We start from the raw sequence: 20,501 nt of genomic DNA on the forward strand, positions 1-20,501 counted from the left end.
CTGGTGAAAACAAAAAAAAAGACAATAATATGCGCGACAGCCATAAAAGGCACTAGTTCCTCTTTTGATTTTTGACATTTTCTCGCAGCATGTTCGTCGACCAAGCCTAAGAAGATAGTTCTGAAGGAAGGTGATGCTGCAGACATTATGACGCCAGGTTTTGCGTCCTCAGGAGCGTATGGGAATAACAAGAATTGCTCGTGGGAATTCGAATTACCGGCGGGTCTGGTAAGTTGACCTAGTACAGCGACAATTAAGAACAGGGTGTTTGTTACCTGCGTCAAACCATTGCTTCAGGAAATCTCATTTAACAGTATTGGGCGATCTACGCAGTATTGTTAGTGGAAATCGGAAACACCGGAGGAGAGATACTTCGACAGACTGAGTTATTCTCACCACCATGTGAGGACAACCGCGGTGACAGGCGAAGTGAAGCTGCTCCGTAAACCAACACCCACACTACCTCGTTAGGAAATGCATTGGACGATTGGTTGAGTGCGCTAAAACATTTCAGATTTACAACAGAACCCAAAATTTAGGCTTATCTGCATCCAAATCTCATTCCAGGCATTTGAGGGACAATTTGCAAGCTTTGACCTTGAAGCCAGTACGGGATGTACGAAGGATTACTTCCAACTCGAGCAGGAAGGGAACCTGATGGGCCGCGTTTGTGGCACATACAATTATAATGTAGCACCACCTAAGAAAGGGAACAGCGGAAAAGGGAAAGGTAGAAGAAGGCGACATACGTTCAGGTAGGATAATACACCAATATATTCTGTACGATATGTTTCACAAGTACCTGCAGTGAGTTGAGTTACTTGTCAAAGAGACTGAAGGGCCATTTCTTCTGGGGCAGTATTTATTAAGCATATAGGCACATTTCGAGTTTCCCCAATAAAACACTTACCACCAGTGGATGGAGGATTTCATGTTTTTCACATGTTTGCTCGTACGGATTTGCTTCCACACAAGTATCTTCACCATACCAATCTTTGCCCCTTATCTCCTTTTAGCAGGTGGAGTCGTGCAGCTATTGCGGCGGCTGCCTACGGTCATCCTTACAACTACCCAACTGTGGCTGGTGGCAAAGTGACACTGATCTTTGTGTCAGATGCGCAAACTGTGGGGAAAGGAGCCCACTTCAAGGTGAAGCTGGTCAAGCCAAAGGGACGTAAGTTGAAAAAAAAGAATTTAAAAGAATTGGCGTTGTACAGCAAAAGTGAAGGTTTGTCCAGTGATTGGAGGAAATACGATAAAACGTCGAACGTTTTTGAGTTTCATGTTCTTGCACTTTTAGCTTTTCTGTTTAATCTACCTCTGAAGGTGTAGCGAATATTGAGTCCCATGCAATAGTCGTCCAGGAAGGAAGATTCCATAAACGATTTCAATGTCAGATTACCAAAGAATGCCTTGCATGTTCAAACAAAGGGCAGGAGGATTTTCTGGAAGAGAGTATAAATATTTACTATGACACTCCTGTTATGCTTCCAGCAATCGATGGCGCTGTGAAGAGAATCACCATGGATGCAAAGAACAAACAAGTCACCATAACAACCCCTGGATATAAAAACAAGATACCAGTTCATCCCAATGCGAAGGCAGAATGGGCGATCCAGTTTAACAAAGAGAAATACGTAAGTGTTAGTAAGCGACATACATTGTACAATCATTTGAAGGAAATGGTTTGTTCCAAGATAAACATAACGCAGAAGGTCACGCGATCTGATGTTTGCACCATAAAACACTTGATCTCTCCACAATTAGACAGACTTTCAGCAACTAGACTGATTCTGGTGTACGCCTCGATTGAAATATCTGTTTCTTGTATTCAGAGCATTGCCTGCGGCTTCCTCGGTCAATTCGAAATAAGTGCCGACACCAATACAGCATGCCCGAGAGACAAACTCGTCTTGCAAGATGTAAATGGCACGGCTGAAACCTTCTGCGTTAATAAGACATATGGGACGGACTTGAAGGCTCTAGACCTGCCCATCAAGGCTGAGACTGAGCTTTCGGTGAACATGACCACGGACAAAGCGACTGGGAGAGGTTTCTCACTAGTCTGTCAGCTATTTGGGGCTATTCCACCAGGTACGATGTTGCTTACTTATCAAAACGACTTGTCTTCTATTATTGTTTAATTGTGCATATAATGGTGGCATGTTATCTTGACCATCACGGCAGTGTAGTCCGCCTAGTATATTTGCAGACCTGATGCGTCAATTAATCGAATATAAACTTATTGGCTGAATTTCATCATGCCGGATGTCGTTTATTGCTGATTCAGTAAAATAAGCCGAAATAAATTATTACCAATTTTCTTTACAGCTTGCAAAGGCAATGGACCACAAACAGTCGAAGTCACCAACAACGGTAACATGAGGATCCAAAGCCCCGGATATGACGATAAGTTGCCGTACCCAAATGGTCTGAACTGCTCTTGGAATATCATGTGTCCAAATAAAGTACGTTCGAATTCAAGTTACACTTTGTTTGGAAACTTTAGTAAATAAATCGTGTTTTCAATGCATCTCGTTTCTATTCAGAGAGTGGTAATGTATGGTGATGGTGAACTCGACCTCGAAGGTACGGCAGCCGCTTGCGATAAGGACACTGTCACCATCCTTGAGGAGAAGCGAGGAACTGACAAAGACCAAGCACTCACCATCTGCGGCAAGAAACAGTACGCCAAGGGAAAGAAGGATAAGTTATTCGTGGCTAGGTACAATGGTAACGTTTCGGTTAGCTTCGTTACAAGTAATAAGACGAACGGACTCGGATTTTCCTTGCTGTTGAATTGTGATCCATGCAGCGCAGATTGTATGGGTGTTTGTGATGGGAAGGCGAGATTATTATGTTCTCAGTACTGTATTGGTAAGTCTATTTTATTTACAGGTGAGGCAATCTTCGTCAGAAACAAGCTAAATACTTTAGAATCCACAGGACACTCGGGACTGGTGAAGTTTGAGTATAGTTGCAAATTTCTTCATGAGACTGTACCGATATTCTTATGAAACTCTTGATGTCACAAGAAGGCTTAAAATCCGACCGTTTTTTCTTACATTGTTTCATTTATCGAACGCCATCTACATGATATTTCATTGGGAAGTGTTCTGCGGGATGAGGATAATGAAAGCATAGTCTTGTTTCAGATGGCCTAACTGGCAAGAATGAGACAATGACAGAATTCGAAAATGTCACAGACTGCGGCAAACGATGCATCGTCAACAACACCAAAATTAACGAATTAGACTCCTGCAATCGATGCATGCTTGCCGCAAAGAAATCTACGTGGGGACCTCTGGGAAGTTCATATATGGACTGCGCGAATACGTGCCATTCGCCATTTGGTGAGTTATTCTTCTTACTGATATTCTATTGCTACTGTGATGGCATAAGAATGACCGAGAGTAATCTGGCTAACTGTGCGAGCCAAAAGAGAGCACCCGGTTGCTGGACCAACGACTACCCAACGCTTTAGCAAAGATGGTTTACTATTTATCGTCGGTGACAATACGGGTCGAGTTTATCTTGATAAAAAATTGTCCTTTATAAGAAATTGGTGTTATTTACATTATTTTCAAAAGGGTGTAAATCAGTAAAACACATTTTGGTTATAACCTGTAACCATGGTATTATTTTGCCTTATTCAGCCATGAAGAAAAATGGGGCAGATATTGCCAAGAATACCACTGAAACATGCGATCAATGCATATATGGAACAACCAATAAGACACTGTCGGATGTCAAGGACGTGTGTGGTGTTTGTGGTGGAAAGGGGGACACTTGCTTGGACTGCAATCAGAAACCAAACGGGTAAGATTTTACAATGACGATTTCATCACTTCCTGCCAACTATTTAAATATGCTCTGGGTGACTAAGAATAACAACAATAACTGAGATACATTTGGACTATCATTCTTTCGATTGGTTAACAACATTATTAAGACGTTTGTAGGTGGCAATATTCTCTACGCTTCCTTGATTACTAACCCAAGAAGCTATGAGGCTAATGTACCGCATGATTGTTGACCCTTTCGTACACACATTCAACATCTTAATACGTGCATATATCAAAACCTGAATACGATGGCTTTTTTGAAATATCAACTAATTTCTGTTATTTTTAAGTGGTGCTACAAAAGAGCAAATACTACCGAAATCTGAAACATAGCAGTTTTTGTATAGAGCTTCCTTTCTGTCAACTTTCAGCGGTGCGGTAATAGACGCGTGTGGCAAGTGCGGGGGTGACGGAACAACCTGCCAAAACGTCCCAAGCAAAGTGATACCCGATATCATACCTTCTGTTACAGACCTGGTGCGTAGTGGACCTAATTGTTCCTTATTGTCTTTGCCTTTACATTGTGGACACAGAGCTATACGGCGGCCAAGGTATCACTGTGCATGTAGATTCTTTTGCCCAACAAAGGCGTGACATACTCGCGGCAAAAAGAAGAGTGTAAAAGTTCAGCAGTTACAATCCGCCATAGCTCTGTCGTTTGTTCCAGCATCTCAACGAACAAGTCCCCACTTTTTAGGTGGGACTTGTCTCATTGTCTGTTCGCCTTGTTTATCAAGGTGGCCGAAATGAGTTGTTTGACAAGAGTAATCAGATCCATGAAGTATTTACTTACCAATATCAGAAATTTACACAAAATCTCACCGGGAGATTTTCTTTTTTCACAATAGTTTTTGAATGATAATTTCAGACCATTCGAGTTGAAGGTGCTGGGTTCGTAGTTGGTAAGGTGAATGAAGTGGTCTTCCAGGACGCGACTGGTAAAGAGGTGTTAAAAGTCAGCGCTGTTATAGAAAATAACCAAAATCTAACGACAGCTACGTTTCAACTTCCCGCAGGTAAGTGTAGGAGCTATAGTCATCCAGCAAAACGTAAGGAAGATGCCTCAGTTCAGGTTACATAAAAGAGTTGTTGGGTAAAAACGCATTTGACTAAGTTCATATCCCTCCAAAAAAATATGTTAGAAATGTCCAACACTTTTGTATACAGTGATATTTAAACCATGGTGCTCACGTTTGAAATAAGATCCAAAACACTATGCATTCTCTATCTTTTTGAGAAAACAAAGCACAAGGCCAATTGTCGTCACTCAAACTTTGAAGGTGGGAGAGGTGTCTTTTAAAATCAAAATTTAAATCTAATGCATTATTCTTATTCAATTGCAGGTGCCTATCAGGTGTTTACCAAAACGGCAAGCGGGACTCTTTCAAAAAAAAGTTTGGCACTCACGGTGTTTGACAGTACTAGTAAGTTGACGAACATGCTATTGGTTACAGCTTGTCTTATTTCATTTTTTTCACTTTATTTCAGCTGTTCAAGTAGTTGTTACCAATATCTCTCTCTAAATCTCTTCAAGCTTCTTTCTGTCGTCGGAGGGTTGTTCATTTCGGAAACTGTTGTCACCCTGTGTATCCACACATTGAGAGAAATATGGCACCAACCCTGATCAGATGGGAACAACTTTCATATACATGTATTTCAAACGGAAGACCATGAGGCCTCGTTCATCTTGGCCCAGATTCACCATTCAGGAGAAAATTTAATTCTAAGAGCGGATTGTCTCTCGCATATGATAACGAGAATTACAGTGTGCTGATAATGATGTCAGCATCTACCCAACGCTCAACATGAGTAGGTATATACTGCTTGTAACAGCCTGGCTTGGTAAAGCCTTTCACGCGATCTTGATTTTCAAAACTCATGTGTTTTTTTTCTTGCAGAAATCAAGGTTATCGACCTCACACCAAAGGAAGCTTTAATTAGTACGGTGAAGACGAAGTATACCTTTACTTTTACGACTGAAAATGTGGAGGACACGAAGAAGATCGTATGCGTTTTTATAGGTATACTGTATAGATTGGGCGCTTTCATTCATAAAATTTCATGCTTTCAATGCCAACATTCACAAATTTAGTCGATATTGATGCAGGATCGTGACTTGGAGGTGATGCATTCTGCCAGGAAGTTCGCAAGAAGAAGTTCTTGAATCGAGCGTTGGACACCCTGTCTTTCTTGAGAAAGTATGGTCAGTACTCACAAAAGGTACTGAGATTAGTTTTTTAAGGTTTTTGCATATCATGGCAATAACGCAATCTTGCAAGTATACGTACATACGGTGTGAACTGCAATACCAATAAACAATAGTTATTGACACGTTGTTCTTTTCCAGGTCTTTATGATGTCACCACCCTCAAGTCAGCGATTGGCAAAGGAGCGAAAATCAAGGCGAATAGCAAGACTACCTTACAGCGATACGTCATGGAGGTCCCCTTTAAGAGTGCCACAGAGATCATATGTGAGCTGGACTTGGCGATCCCTAAATCTCGTGAACTAACGGTGTTTGCTTCAGTGAACGGTGGATATCATCCCTTGACTAAAACCTTCACATTCCCGATCATGGCGCCTGCCCCGGCGGTCAAGTCGTGTAAATTTAGTGACAGTGGTCAGTATAGTGAAGCATTTGCTTCCACATCCTTATCAGTTAGAACTGGTGTAATTTTAACTGTGACGGGGATCACAACCTTTTCTATCATGGGTCCAAATCTTATGTCATTCTGTGGCCCGGCGGCGAATTTTCTTTTCCTCAACCTTGGGGACACTATAGTGTACATTTGTACAGGGACTTTCAGCCAATCAGATTTCGACAAATACATGACGTCAGAAGTCTTAGAAACTTTAGAGCAGTTGGTGGAGCGCTCGTAAGAAATGGCAGAATACCGTGTTCGATCCAAAGGTCGCGAGTTCGAATCCGGTTGTGGACATTTTTCTTTTTTATTCTTTATATTTTATTTTCATAATGAGTTTCTTTTCCCTTGTTATTTAGATTTTAGATATTTGTGCTATTTCTGCTGCCTGCAACATACCTACAGAAAGGACAATAACAATAGCCCATCTCCAAGATCCAAGGGATAGTCCTTCAGATATCATATCGAGTATGAATATACAATGAGACTTGTCTCATGCGAATGGTCTTCCTCCAGTAGGAATATGTTTCTCTGCAATGAGACTTGTCTTTCGATACTGCCTCGTGTGTATGGTCTTCCTCCAGTATATTTTGATACTGTATGCTTCCAATTTGAGTAACAAGCACAAACCAATACAAGCGTTATCGGATTCTGATTGGCTGAGAACCTGTGTACAATGCACACTACTGTCCGAAAGGTTCAGGAAAAAAATTCGCGGCCCGGCGCGTCTTTCGAACTCGGTGTAACTTACTTCAAGGAGGGGTGGGAGCTTTGGCAGGCTTCGTGACCTAATTGAAACTGTTTTGCCACTTTATAAACAGTTAGTAATTTCTCTTTGAATATTGATGTACATTGTTCATGTGTGTTATTGATACGCAAAGTTGTAAGTTTTCACTCGTGTTATTTCTGGCTGCGGCCATGTTTGTTTCTGATCTTCAGAGAGCCTCTTGTAAATGAAGCTGAGGCAAGGACAGTGCTTTTGAAAGTAACAATCAGGACGTTGTTGGTGAAGTCATTGAATCTAGTCTCGACCCAGTTGCACTCCAGACATTGAGTGTAATCTCGACCCAGTCGCATGTGCTACTCGTATCTTAGCGTTACTTACCTCCCCGGTTATGTTCATTTTATGTTTATTTCTGGTGCATTAAGGAATTACCTCTTTTCAGGCGCGTATGTCGACATTGAGTTCACTAGCGCAGTTGAGACGAGAAAGTTAAAAAAAACATCGGATATGTTTGACAACTTCAGTGTTTTCGGTGACAAAGCGACAAAGTTAAACTGGAAGAGTGTCAAGTCACTGCGAGTTTTAATTGGTAAAGGAACATCATTAGTTGTAATCGGTGAGTATGTCTTGAAGAGTAAATGCAACATTTTGATTAAAGCTGCAGTTATTTTTGAGAATTTCGAAAACGTACTTAATAAATCGACACACAATATACAGTTAGAGTAGTGTTCTGCAAACAGATTTCGTTAACCGTTGTCAAAGCGCTTGCTTACCTCAATAAGCGTATGTATTTTAAGATACCGTGGTAACGTTCAAGGCGAATGCAGTGAAATCGTTCGGGCAGCAGCTTTCGAAGGCTCTAACAGGAACGGAAAAGGTTGCAGCGGCGGACAAAGCCAAAGACCCCGTGGCAATCCTTACAGGTGCTACCGAGGCAGCAGGGTGCGACGTCCTTGAGTTTTTGGGTGATCAGTCTTACGGGGCCGCCGGTAGGACATGGAAAGTGTTTAAATTCGAAGTTTTCGACCCTGCCACCGGCGCTGGTCTCGGTCCTAACAAAATTAGTAAGTTCTAAGTTCTAAGTCCATGTACATTTTGCACTGCGTTCTCGCAATGTAATACTCATATAAGGAACGAGATTACAAAAAGGTTTTGATACACTATTCTAACCATGTTTTAATGTTTAACTTCGTGATGCATCTTATTTTAATGAACTGGCCGCGACTCCGACATCAGGAGGGACGGGCGGCCAGTTCAAGCAGGGAAGGGACGATGTAATCAAAAGTTTGAGTTTTGGTGGATGTACATGAGAACGTAACAATATCAGATCTTACCAAGATGAGGTCCTTATTGTGCTCGAACATGAATACTGGTTCAATGACGTCGTGGCAATCGCGGTACGACACATGTGTCTAGTACGTTGTCGATTATACTCATCTGTCATCACCTTATTGACATTCCTGTTCCAATTTTCAAGATATCACGAAAGGCAAGCTAACCGTTCAAGGAGCGGATGTGCAGACGGGTTTCAAGGTCAAATTGACGGTGACGAACTTCCTTGACAAGACAACATTTGTTGAAGTAAATCTCATTATCAATCCAAGTCCGATCCCGAAAGTCAGCTTGATAAGTGATAAAGGAGTGACAGGTTTGAAGAGGAGTGACACGTATGTACCACCATCAGCTTTTCACCCCGGCGTCAGTCCAGTAGGCTACTAGACCCGCTTGTTCAAAAGTATGATATCCCCAATGAAATATGGCGCCTATATAACCCCCACTCAGCACAAAACACAGAAAGCTGCCGTATCGTGGCAAATCACGGATGATGCAGTAAATCGCAGTGGTGGGATAGTACCTGAATGACATAGTGTACCGATAAGCTAAACTAGCCTAGACGTTATCTCTTATAGATAATCCCATAAAACTTTTAATTTTCAGACTAACAACTCGGCTTGGGCCTGAACTTTAAAATAAAAAATCAAAGTTTATCATGTTCTATTAGTCGCGACGGTTTATAAGATGGTTCTCCTTCTTCACTTTTTCTTATGCCTCTTGTAATTTTAATGTTGCAGTTTTTCGGTTTGTGCTGAAGCAGAGCTTCCCGGGGGGAATTGCAAGACAAACGGAGCAGTCAACTTTGTCTGGAGCTTCCCCGGTATGGACCCGAAGCAGGCCAACGCAAGGTGTTATCTATTCAGAAAATACACACTTAATGGTAAGTTATTCATGTTCCCTACGCCGTCTCTACAGAAACCCGGGATCATTTTCATGCAACGTAGAATCATCGAATACATTTCTCAAAATATGCATTCCTCGAAAATAGAAGTAGCGTCAACCGTGTTCTAGAACATACATCGTACATAAGCCCCATTATTTTGGGAAACTACCCTTCTGATGAGCTTCGTTAACAATAATATGGTCACAGTGATTATAAGCAAACAGAAGATACCTCATGTTATGTTGTTTTTTAATTCCTTCCAACCATTTTCAGTCGGCACTGTCCAACTTAGTGTTACTCTGTCAATCGGAAACTCAGGAGCAACAGTCAGCAAAACATTAGATTTGAAAGTCCTTTCGAGACCTCTCATTGCCGTTATTTCAAGTAAGTAATTACCCTCTAACGAAAAAAAACAAAAAAAACCGCAGCGCTGAATGAAACTTTCTTTGCTCTCCCTCATTGAACCTGGGGGCTATGGTGGTTGTACTATCAAAAGAAATAATTCTACATAAACGTGTATAGTTTTATCAAATTCTGATCCACACTATTTGTGGTACATGTATTACATGTACACCCTTCGATTTGGGGCGTTTTCAAAGTCCACCCGCAATGTACATGTAGTTAACTCGAACACAACGACTGCATATATCAAGATTGTGAATTCAGATAACCTTCATCGCGTGTTTCAGATGCACCAGCAAAGCTAGGAAGCTCTTCCAAACCAGCTAATATATCCTGCATTCAGTCAATCGATCCGGATAGAGACGCATCGAAGAAAATCAGCTGCAAGTGGTTCTGTCAAACAGCCGTATGTAGAGTTTGATCTGAACCTATTTGTGGCCTATTGATGAGTAACTTAACCCTGAATTTGACACTTTGAAAGGACATTACAGTTATGATTTTGATTCTATAATCAGCGGTGATTGTAAGTAGGTATGTGGCCCAGGCCTATCCCAGATTGAACATGAAACGATTATTCTCCTAAAGCAATGGAATGTAGCGTTTTATAGGGGCAACTGAATGACTGGTGCGTTGTTTCATTTCAGGATGGTCCATGTATGACAATCAGCGACAAGCAAATTGACCCTTTCATCGGTAATGAGTACACTGTGGACCCTACTATCCTCATCCCCAATACCGTGTACACATTCACCCTCAAGGTATCAAAGGGCACGAGGACAGCATCTGCCATCAAAGAGATCAACGTTGTGGCTGGAGACCCTCCCTCTGTAAGACATTCAGCCTTTTCGGTTGTACTTCAACTGGAAAGGAATCAAGCGCGAGCAGTAAAATGAACCATATTTACCAAAATTTACATCGGTGTTAAAAACTACATCCATAACAACTGATATTTTACTAACTCGAGTCAATCGTAATGACTGAGACAGTAACAAATACACCACTTGTACGAGGTGGCGTTGTCAGTTCTGGACACTTGGGTGAGCGAAAAGATAGACAGGATAGACAACCTGATAACAGGATTCAGAACCAGCAATAGCTAGCGTCTGGATTCGTCCAATATTGCTTATCAGGAATCGGGACCGGGACTTACCAAAACGGGATATCGGGAAAGTCTCCTCTTATCAACCTCTATGAAGTTTCCACGCGTAAAGATACACTTACCAGTGTCACTCATGGAGATTCTCACTCGGCGCGTACGAGTAGAACTTAACATCGAACAATATCACAAACTTACCAATCGGGTAGGCCTACAGCTTACTGGTTTCGAGACCTTTATGAAATAACAAAAACATGCTTATTGTACAAAACGATTTTGTTTCAGGTTATTTTCATTCCCATCGAAGGCATGGCAGATTCGTCTGGACGACTGAACGTGCTTGCTTTCGTCGAGTCAGCTCAAGCAATCACCAGCGCCAAGTGGACAAGCCTCGACAGTGAGTATATACGATGCCCTGACCGCCCCCATCAAATCTAAGGGGTGACAGTACTCGTAGCAGTGTTCTCAATTGACCCCTTTAAGTAGGGAAGGGATTGCCATATGTAATTTGACCCCCTTTTCGGGGCCTGACGTTTGTCCTCGAGAAGAAATCCTATTAACACATTTTAGCAAAAGCAATGTATACTAAGTAAAGTGGTCACACATTTAATGAAGAAGCACCCTTTTCTCAAATCACACGGGCATTGGCAGTAATATCCATTTGGAACATCTTGTAACTCAAGTCTTCATCTTTTTCATATGTTGTGCGTTTTTCCTCTTTAGAATCCTCAGATGGAAAAGACGTTTACGCCGTCACAGAGTTGGACACTAAATGGGAAAAGACGCATGTGATTGGCGGCACAAAGAAATCCACCTATAAGATGGTTTTACCGCCTGGTTAGTAGGACAATAACTATCGATTGAAACTTCTTCTGAAAGCGAGCAGTGTCTCTTCTAAAAATAGGTCTGCGAAAAACCCCGGTTGGCCCTAGTGACGCCATGAATTGGCGGCAACTTGCCAACTTGGCAACAACCAAACATTCGGGGTCTTACCCGAGTGGTAAGGTTGTACAGTACTAAATCACTCTACAAGAGGTTATATTCATTTATTTGTTTATGTTAAAAACAGCAGTTGCAGTAAGCAAACTTTCCATCATAACTATGATTTCTTCTCCAGGTACTTTAAATGCTGGTGCCAAGTTTTTATTCAGCCTGCAAGTGTTAACTGCCAGTTCCGACTCAAGCTCTTTAGTTGTATTGGAAACTGCACCTGTCATCACTGGGTGCGTTGTAGCCATTTCTCTCGCACCCTACATGGAATCAGACGAGGTACGCTTTTTGTCATGTTCAAATTGGTTCCCAAACATTCCTAATTCTTGCAGTTACATATATGTATCTGTATACGAAGATCCAGTTGCTTAATCGGCGGCGTTAACTCCTAACTTGATATGAAATGAACTGAAGGATAAAACGTCTAATTCAGCTTACGCTTGCGTTTGTCTTATGCCCATTGAGCAGCTGGGCCCTGCACGAAACTTTGGAGGTAGCTTCTTTAACCTGCAAGTCATTATTTTCTTGCTAGATCGAACTATCTACATCTGAATGTGTGGCATCAGGGGCACAACACCCCCTGACCTACACATTCAAATATCGCACAACCAATGATGGCGATTTGACTTTGGCACCCAAAAATAAGGCTCCCTCGGCGAAGATTCCCGGACCCAAGGCAACCAGCAAAGGAAAGATCACATTTGTGTCGACGGTACGTCAACCTCTAGCCACTTAGCAGTGAAGTGCTGCAAAAACACGCTGAGGAAACCGTCATCGTTTATTGCCAAACATATAGGGAGAGAGTATCATCAATTCAACATGGACATCAGTTTTGCTTACACACGCTACTGACTTGCTGCATATCATATATAATATTGGTGATCGATAACAGCATCACATTGACGTCACAACATGTAGCCTATTCAGGTCCGCCTCCGTCACCAGTATCCCTGTATTGTGAATATGATCATGAGGCAATTTCAGTTTGCGTGTCATCAATTGGTTCTCTGTAGTGAAGGATTTGGTCTGGGACTTGTGATAACTTATAGGGATTATTACGAAGTAGCTGATCTTAATGTTCACAGGGTGTAGATCGTCTCATCTCCTGCGTAACCATTTCATTGGACTTGTTTCCTAAAGCGTTTTCACCGCTTTTCTTTCTAGGTTTGTGATACTAATGGCAACTGCTTCGACTTTGTCAACGCAGATGTAGTGGTCAATCCCATAAAACAAGATCAAAGCACCCTTGACGGTTTGGTGGTGAAGATGATGGCCAAATACTTGCGGCTTCAACTGATTGGTAAGGATTTGGCCATGACTGGTATCATGACTTCTTACACTTAAAAATATAAGATTCCCGATTGGTAAGAAATGGAAAAAATTATGGAAATGGTTTCATTGATAGTGGGTTTTTAAAGAGAAGTCTATTTTTATTTACAAGTGTCGCGATAGTCAATTAGCACTGGATTTGATTGCACGATAGAACTTTGTAGTTCACACGTCGTCGTTCTTTGTGGTTGCAAAAGCTGCCACAAATTTCTTCGTTTGTCCCAGAGACCTCATCAGAATTGCCTTCGTCGTTACTGACTCCGACTGACCGCATGTCAATGGATCTCGCTACACATCCCACAACCACCTGGCCATATCCGTCGTCAAAACATCCAACTTGGCAAAAACACTATAATCCTGTTTTGTTTAAGGTGCATATTTGGACGCTCTCGTCATGAACAGCAACTTCAACAAGTTCATCATAAGAATCCGAATCACAATCAGTGCCGGAAAGCGCCGAAAGAGGGCGATATCTGTAACCGCAGATGGCGAGAAAAACGCGATTGGAGCAATTGAATCTGTTTTGAAAGGTGTTTTGAGTAAAAGTACAATAGACACGGCCTGCCAGCAACTGAGTGGCGTTGATATCAGCCAGATGGTTCCTGCCGATCAGAAGAAGTTTGCTGGGCAGATTGCGAAACTGTTAGAAGAAGGTGCGAAAGAAGGTATCAGCAATACCAGCATCAAAGCGGCTTTGAACGCGGTATGTAACTGTTCTCGTCTCCTGCCTGATTAATTGAAAATGAAACACAAATCAAACACTTGCAGCAGATAGTTTTAAAATCATGATGCGCAAAAAGGATGTGCAATGAAAAATAAACTGATATGCCGGTACAGTAACTCATGATTTCCTTTTCCTTTTAGGCGGAAGATCTGTTAGACGCAAAAGCTCTCACTGAAAACGAATATTCAGCAATCCAGGCTAATGCATTCAAGGGATTATTCAAGGGTGGAGCTGTGAGCCAAAAGTTAGAGGTGAAGACGAAGAATTCCGTTTGTACAACGGCAAGACATGACTTCAGCGCTGAGCTAACTGGTGGTGATCCTGCTCGACCAGTGAAGGTGAAGTTCCCCAAGGAGATGTCACAGACGTAAGTAATCCATCCCGCTCATCGTGGCGCATGAGGCTTAACGCGAAAATCTAAGCAATCCGAGAAACGAACATCATGGTGTCAGCCATATGGCTCATTACATGTAACACTTGCCGGAATCTTCTCCTGTCTTCAGTACTCTGCACGAGTCAAGCTGAAGTGACATGGAACATCCGTTCCTTCCGAATGCAACTTGATTGAAATTATCTCCTTTGAATGAAATTTTCGTTAGATAGTCACATTTTAGAGCCGATTTTGCGATATAGACACAGTCCAGAGGCGAGCCTAACAGCGGAAGGTCGGAATACAACTTCTTGGAACAATTGTAGAGACAACATTGAAGAAATTGATCGAGATAATGGAGGGGAGGGGGCCTGGGAGCTGCCCGGATCCATGCTCTCATGGTGACAAACGAAAGGCAAAGAATAACAAAGTTCTGATCCATCCTTGGTGTTTTTTCAGATACTCTGATTGGACTTGTGATGGTGTCAAGAAGTGCTACGATCTCGGCGTTGTTCTAACTCATTTCAACGCCGCTGGCTACACGAGGGGTACCATCTCTGCCGCTGACTTGAAGGAGAAGTCTACAGATATTGTGGATGTGACGTGTAATAACCCTGCAACAGGTAAGTACGGGGTCCGATCAGATCTAATGGAAACTATGACGGAGATAGTGCCCCGCTGAAGCCGTTGCCATTGGGTGTGGTACTACCCGAAGTCTTAATTTGCTCCAAATCTACTAAAAACCACACTTTGCCGTTCAGCAGTGTTGGACCGCTTCTTATGCTGTCAAAGGAACAAGCTAACTACTATTGCTAAAGGCTGTTTCGTGCTTTAGCAGTAAATGTGTGTATCAAAGTCTACTTCTCACATCTTTGACTATGGTATTAAATAAACCTAAACCAGCTGAACAGCATGTGTATCAATGCATCATCGAACCATTATTGCTGAAGCAGATTTCCCTTCCATTGGCCCGAAAAAAATATTCAAATGTTTTCAGGCGAGAAAGTTGGTGTGAAAGGCCTCACGGAGCCGGTCGAGGTCAAGATACCAGTGACGAGTGGGAAGACCTGCAAAAACCACATATGTAAATACGAGGACCAGGCGACCGGAACCTGGAAGACAGACGGCGTGACCTTCGGCGGATGTGACGGGGAGAAGGTAATTTGCAAGTCGTCTCACTTATCTGTCTTCATGGCTGTGAACAACCCGACGCCAATAACACCAGATGGCAACGGTACAAAGACAACTGATGATGGTGCCGGAGGTGCTGGTAAGTTTCTGAGTAATTGTCAGTTTCTTCAACTGTGCTAGGATTTTATATACATGTATCTGGTATTGCACAAATCTTGCCCTTCTCGAAATGCTGATTGTGACCACACGTATTCTTATTTCTCGGAATCACGTACATCTATCGTTCAGCTTCCATTAGTTGGGTGAAATAAGTATACTAGGTAACTTTGATTTCCATTTAATATCCGTTTGCACCTTGATGTGCCTATCTTTTGTTTGTGCGGCTCGGACGGAACTGTAACTGGTGGCGAGAGAAGAGGTCTGTCAATGATCGTCGACTTTTCTACGATCTCTGACAATCGCCTATAAAAATTCCGATCTGTTTTTGTCTTCAGATAACACTGGTGCAATAATAGGTGGCGTTGTGGGAGGAGTCCTGGCAGCCCTTCTCGTCGGGATGTTCATCTTCTTCATCTGCCGCATCCAGCAGCGTGACGTCATCAAAGTGGACCACATTGAGATGGGCAAGCCGACCATGTACGCATACGATAACACCACGTACACCTATCATGGTGATCCGGATTCCAAAGTAAAATCAACTGGTAAAAATGGTGAGCCAGAATCGAAGGTAGTTCACATGTAAGGATATGGTCGCACGCATGTCAATGAGCATACACATGTAGCCTATGTAATGGACTTTCTCTTGAAATGTACATAGTACCAAAATAGAATGAAAAAAACCAATCATGAATAGTAATTATGCTTGAAAATTTTTTCGATTTGTATATTTTCATAACGATGATGGTTTTTTGAAACATTGCGTTTGCTCTCTGTCATAAGTAAGCAATTCGAATGTTTGAACAAAAATGATGTTTCACTTTTGCCACTCTTCTTACCGGAATCCATGTTAATGAATTAAAGGGTTTTATGTTTGAGAAATTTAAAATTACAAACTATATACATTATCACTATTTGATCCTTTGACTTGGTGGAAGTGTGAAATCAATTATTTGAAATTCATGTATTCTACATATGCAGCTTACCGAGGTATATTTGCATTATGTATAACTGCTGTGCTTTTGTTTTATGTGGATTGTGGTCTGTTGGTCATGACCGGGACTAAATGAGAACAATGCCGGAGTGATACCGTGGACTCTGTGTATACGTATTACAGGAAAGAAGCGTCCATTGACTAAACTCCTTGTGAATACGGTGGTCAGTTCCTTCGGCCAAGAAAACCGTGAATAAGGTTGTAACTTTAGTACCTTGCTCCCCCAACATAACAAGTGCCACTGGGACTCTCCCTTCCTGTAATACACCGGCTGTACGATTGGCCTGAGTGAGTTAACTAGTTTTCAATATCCTCAGGGCTATATTTCAACGGTTATCTCAATCGTCATATTGTCACTCGCGCTTCACACTTTATTGTCGTCTCAGGAATGAATGACTGAAGACATTTCAATTTTTCAGATGAATAGCGTTCATTTTTCCTCAAGAAGTTTTTTCTCTCATAAATTCATAACTAACCACTGATATGATAGATTCGTTCGATCAGTCAGACTCATAACTATCAATTGTCCAGGTAAAATAATTTTAAGTTCTTTCCTGTTTTGCGGAGACATAGCCGGTTAAACCAAATGTGATAAGTATTCGAAACGTCCAGACATTCCACTCAATTCTCTGTTGTTTTAAAGTTACGTGGGAAGCAGTTTTTACTCTGCAATGAACACTCCGAGTTTGTTCCTTCATACTGATGAGGGATCTCTGTTTCATGCAAACGAGCAAAAATCATGCGTAGTTGGTTGTCTCGTATATGATACAGGTTTATCAAACCGTTCAAAAGTATTACTCGAAAAGACTACATTTTATATTACTAAGTATCTATACCTATGTACAATATTAAAGCAAATATAAGTATAAATGAATATATACTCTTTTGGTGTCTGTTTTTGTTTGCGAAATGATTTGTCATGTATGCGGCCTGTCAACCTATATCCTAGGCAAGATATGGGGTGGCCTGTGCAAGAGGACTGACCTTCACTCTTACCAACTGAAAGAAATAACAATGATGGACGCTAACATGGCTAACGGTAGCGTTAGTGGGTAACCGTAATTTGAACTATTTCCGACTTCGTTTCATCTTCGTGAGGCATCAAATGCATCGAAATATGCAGTAGTTACTGTTTGATGCGGCCATCAAGAGGCAAGGTAGCCTTACCACAGTGGTGCCGCTTCTGTTTCCAGTCGTTTAGAGGCCAGCACCAGACTCACTTGGCCAACCTTGGTCCTGTCCATATCCTTCATCCGAATATAATCCCTCATTGTACCAGCCTTCCTCATTCTCCGAATCTTTTTTTCAATCTTACCTTTTTCGGAATCGGTGAGTTTATCCCAAAAGGAATCTGCTCCACTAACTCTTTCATTCAGAGGGCCGTTGGGATCAAAGTACAAATCTTCTGGGATGTACAATGCTGTGGTGTCAACGACAATCTGTGAGTCTATTAGCATTGATGACTTCAGCATTTCTAATGTTTCGTCTTGGGTGAGCTGATTCTCGACGAAAAACTTCATCGCATTTTGTGCTAGATGGAAGTACCAGTATCCATGCTGATACTGGTTCGGAAAGGTCATATTTATGAGGAGTAGACCGCCTGGCTTTAAGGCTTTGCGGGCCTCAAGTACGACTGTTTGGAAGTAAGAGTGTTTTGAATGCTTCAGGGGATTTCTGTGGAAGGTGTTATTTACCATGACACAGTCGAAAGTTCCTTCCTCGTAAGGTAGCTTGGGAAGAGAGCATAGCGTCGCGGTGGCGCGGCCACTGTCCAGATATGCCTGACACCTCTCCATGGCCTTCTCCAGGAAGATGTGATGCTCGTCCATGAGGGTCACATGGCCAACACCAGCCTCCAACATCGCCAGGGCGTATTTGCCTGTCCTGCACCCGGCGTCCAAGACGTGTAAGTCCTTCAAAGGTTTGTTAAGTCGCAGGAACACCCAGAAGTAGAGACTGGAACACGTGGCCAATTTATCTTCGTCGTAGGCTTTCGCTATGGCTTGGTATTCCGCGTATGTTGTCATATCTGAAGAAGATTAAAAATCAATCAACAATATCATACATTCATACTAGAAGAGGTCAAACTAAGATTGTGTTTATTGCCCACTGTAGAATTGACGGTGGATAAAACGATTCTCACCTTGGAATCGACGGTGTGCTGGTGGCAGTCCTCGCCTGGCAATTTTGGACAGATAATCGAGAAGGGCAGAGTAAGCCCGATATCGTCATACGGCTGATTTTGTCACCGTTGATGCATATGACATGCTCATGGATAGCAATATAATGTGACATACTACTAGTATATTAAACATATGGGAACATATGTCATATGTTGGCATCAAGCGATATTCATGACAGGTGTCTCAATGCCGAGGTTGGCTCGAATAGGCAAAACAAATCATCATCATATTCCGACAGGTGTCGCCGGAGGTTAGTTGTGTGCAAATTTCAATATTTCTCAGGAGGTTGCTCGTTGCACTATCAAGACTGTTCGGGCCCTTGTACAGATACATGCACGCTATGGCTTTGTCTCTGAAGAAAACTACAAATTATTAACTAGCTATCTATAGTATTGATTACGATACATTACTGGAACCTTATGCATGTTTTTAGACGTGATGCGCCATGCTGTATTATGGAGTCGCATTTTATATGCAGGACATCGCGCATCAATGGAGGTCTTGGATTTACACTTCGAAATAGTGGGACTCTGTAAGTATCGAACATGTTCGACTGATGTAAAAGGAAGGCAGGTCCCCTTACAGTAAGGTTTGGATGAATTGATTGTGTTACCATGACCAAACACTTGGCAAATCTCATGACTCTTACAACGTACCACAGTAAACCAATGATGAACTTGCGAAAACGTACCATATGATTCTAACGCGTTTAATCACCCCTCAGGATGTCAGATGTCTCAAGTACGGCAAAAACACCGAAGTTGCTCATCCAACATTGATTAACCTGAAAACCATAACAATCAAACAGGTAGGCGTGTTGCGCGTCCTGTCATTGCCAGGAAGCGAGAAGATATCTACATGTCTCAGTGATATTCAGTTCTGATTACTTTGGTTCAGGCAACTCGATCAGGGTTTTTCAGTTAGGAACCAACATTAATCCTGATGGTGGATGTGACAGCCTTTTAAAATCATCATCAGCTGCGCTCACACAAAAAGTGACAGGAAAACAGATATCCCACAAATATATGTTGTGGTGTTACCTCTAGTTTCGAACAAAAAGGCGCTGATGAAATTGAAGTGAAGTGGCACCAATGTTCCAAAAACTGACCCGATAAACGGATGCAGGGTAAAGTGATAGATATGAGTCAGTGTGATGAGAATCCTACAACTTCAAGTTCGTTTGATACATTAGGTTCATAACTTACAAACCGTACCGAAGTAAAGTACGTTTTGAGGAGAACTCGATATAAACTCTTTCGGCCAGGTAAGAAATGCTTTTTTTCTCAAACATTATTTAATTCTCATATCCCTGGATGGGGACGTTTATAAATGGGAGCTGCAATACATTTATCTATCTAAAAGTGGATACTCTGTCAAATCAATCAAATGATAATGAATCAGTTCATGATACAGAACATGCAACAACACCTAAAATCGTGCATGGATTTATACTTTTTCATGTTATTTTTTCTATCCAAGGAATTGTAATATTTCATGGGGCCATCGGAATACTGCGTCCTTATGACAGGGCTGCTTGCTGCCCTTATTGCAACAACTGACTCAGTGATAAATCAAGGTAAGAGGTTTTTAGAAATATTTATTGGCGATGGGCACTGCTACCAGGTATGGAGGTAGTGAAGTTGATGTCTCCTTACTGTCTTGTATGATGTAGACATTAACTTTTATATTCATGATAA

The 20,501-nt window shown here is 41.9% G+C and overlaps 2 protein-coding genes across 2 annotated transcripts; one reads left to right on the forward strand and one right to left on the reverse strand.

The window, feature by feature from the left end:
- Positions 1-111: 111 nt before the first annotated feature.
- Positions 112-16,213, forward strand: LOC135492792 (uncharacterized). The gene is made up of 31 exons (XM_064779436.1): positions 112-228; positions 568-755; positions 1,017-1,174; positions 1,495-1,637; positions 1,836-2,094; positions 2,332-2,468; positions 2,550-2,877; positions 3,156-3,353; positions 3,657-3,819; positions 4,217-4,322; positions 4,714-4,861; positions 5,189-5,269; positions 5,744-5,866; positions 6,193-6,465; positions 7,654-7,827; positions 8,009-8,275; positions 8,689-8,878; positions 9,284-9,426; positions 9,703-9,813; positions 10,119-10,237; positions 10,476-10,658; positions 11,213-11,324; positions 11,651-11,764; positions 12,045-12,196; positions 12,450-12,629; positions 13,082-13,217; positions 13,618-13,949; positions 14,111-14,337; positions 14,800-14,963; positions 15,338-15,610; positions 15,966-16,213. The coding sequence occupies exons 1-31, from the start codon at positions 148-150 to the stop codon at positions 16,211-16,213; spliced, it is 5,511 nt and encodes a 1,836-aa protein (XP_064635506.1). The 5' UTR covers positions 112-147.
- A 505-nt stretch (positions 16,214-16,718) lies between these two features.
- On the reverse strand, positions 16,719-18,886 carry LOC135492793 (uncharacterized). Its single transcript, XM_064779437.1, has 2 exons — positions 18,765-18,886; positions 16,719-18,650 (listed from the first exon to the last, which is right to left on the reverse strand). Exon 2 carries the CDS (start codon positions 18,646-18,648, stop codon positions 17,785-17,787), a length of 864 nt encoding a protein of 287 aa, XP_064635507.1. The 5' UTR covers positions 18,649-18,650; positions 18,765-18,886; the 3' UTR covers positions 16,719-17,784.
- Positions 18,887-20,501: the final 1,615 nt, after the last annotated feature.

Source organism: Lineus longissimus, chromosome 8 (genome assembly GCF_910592395.1).
Source record: "Lineus longissimus chromosome 8, tnLinLong1.2, whole genome shotgun sequence".
Taxonomy (NCBI): Eukaryota; Metazoa; Nemertea; class Pilidiophora; order Heteronemertea; family Lineidae; genus Lineus; species Lineus longissimus.

Excerpts from the sequence above, each read along its gene's own strand:
- LOC135492792 (XM_064779436.1), top strand. The coding sequence starts at position 148 with ATGACGCCAGGTTTTGCGTCCTCAGGAGCGTATGGGAATAACAAGAAT. Across the intron at positions 12,630-13,081 it reads AGATCACATTTGTGTCGACG|GTTTGTGATACTAATGGCAA; the intron begins GTACGTCAACCT and ends TTTTCTTTCTAG. Across the intron at positions 13,950-14,110 it reads TCAAAGCGGCTTTGAACGCG|GCGGAAGATCTGTTAGACGC; the intron begins GTATGTAACTGT and ends TTTTCCTTTTAG.
- LOC135492793 (XM_064779437.1), bottom strand. The coding sequence starts at position 18,648 with ATGACAACATACGCGGAATACCAAGCCATAGCGAAAGCCTACGACGAA.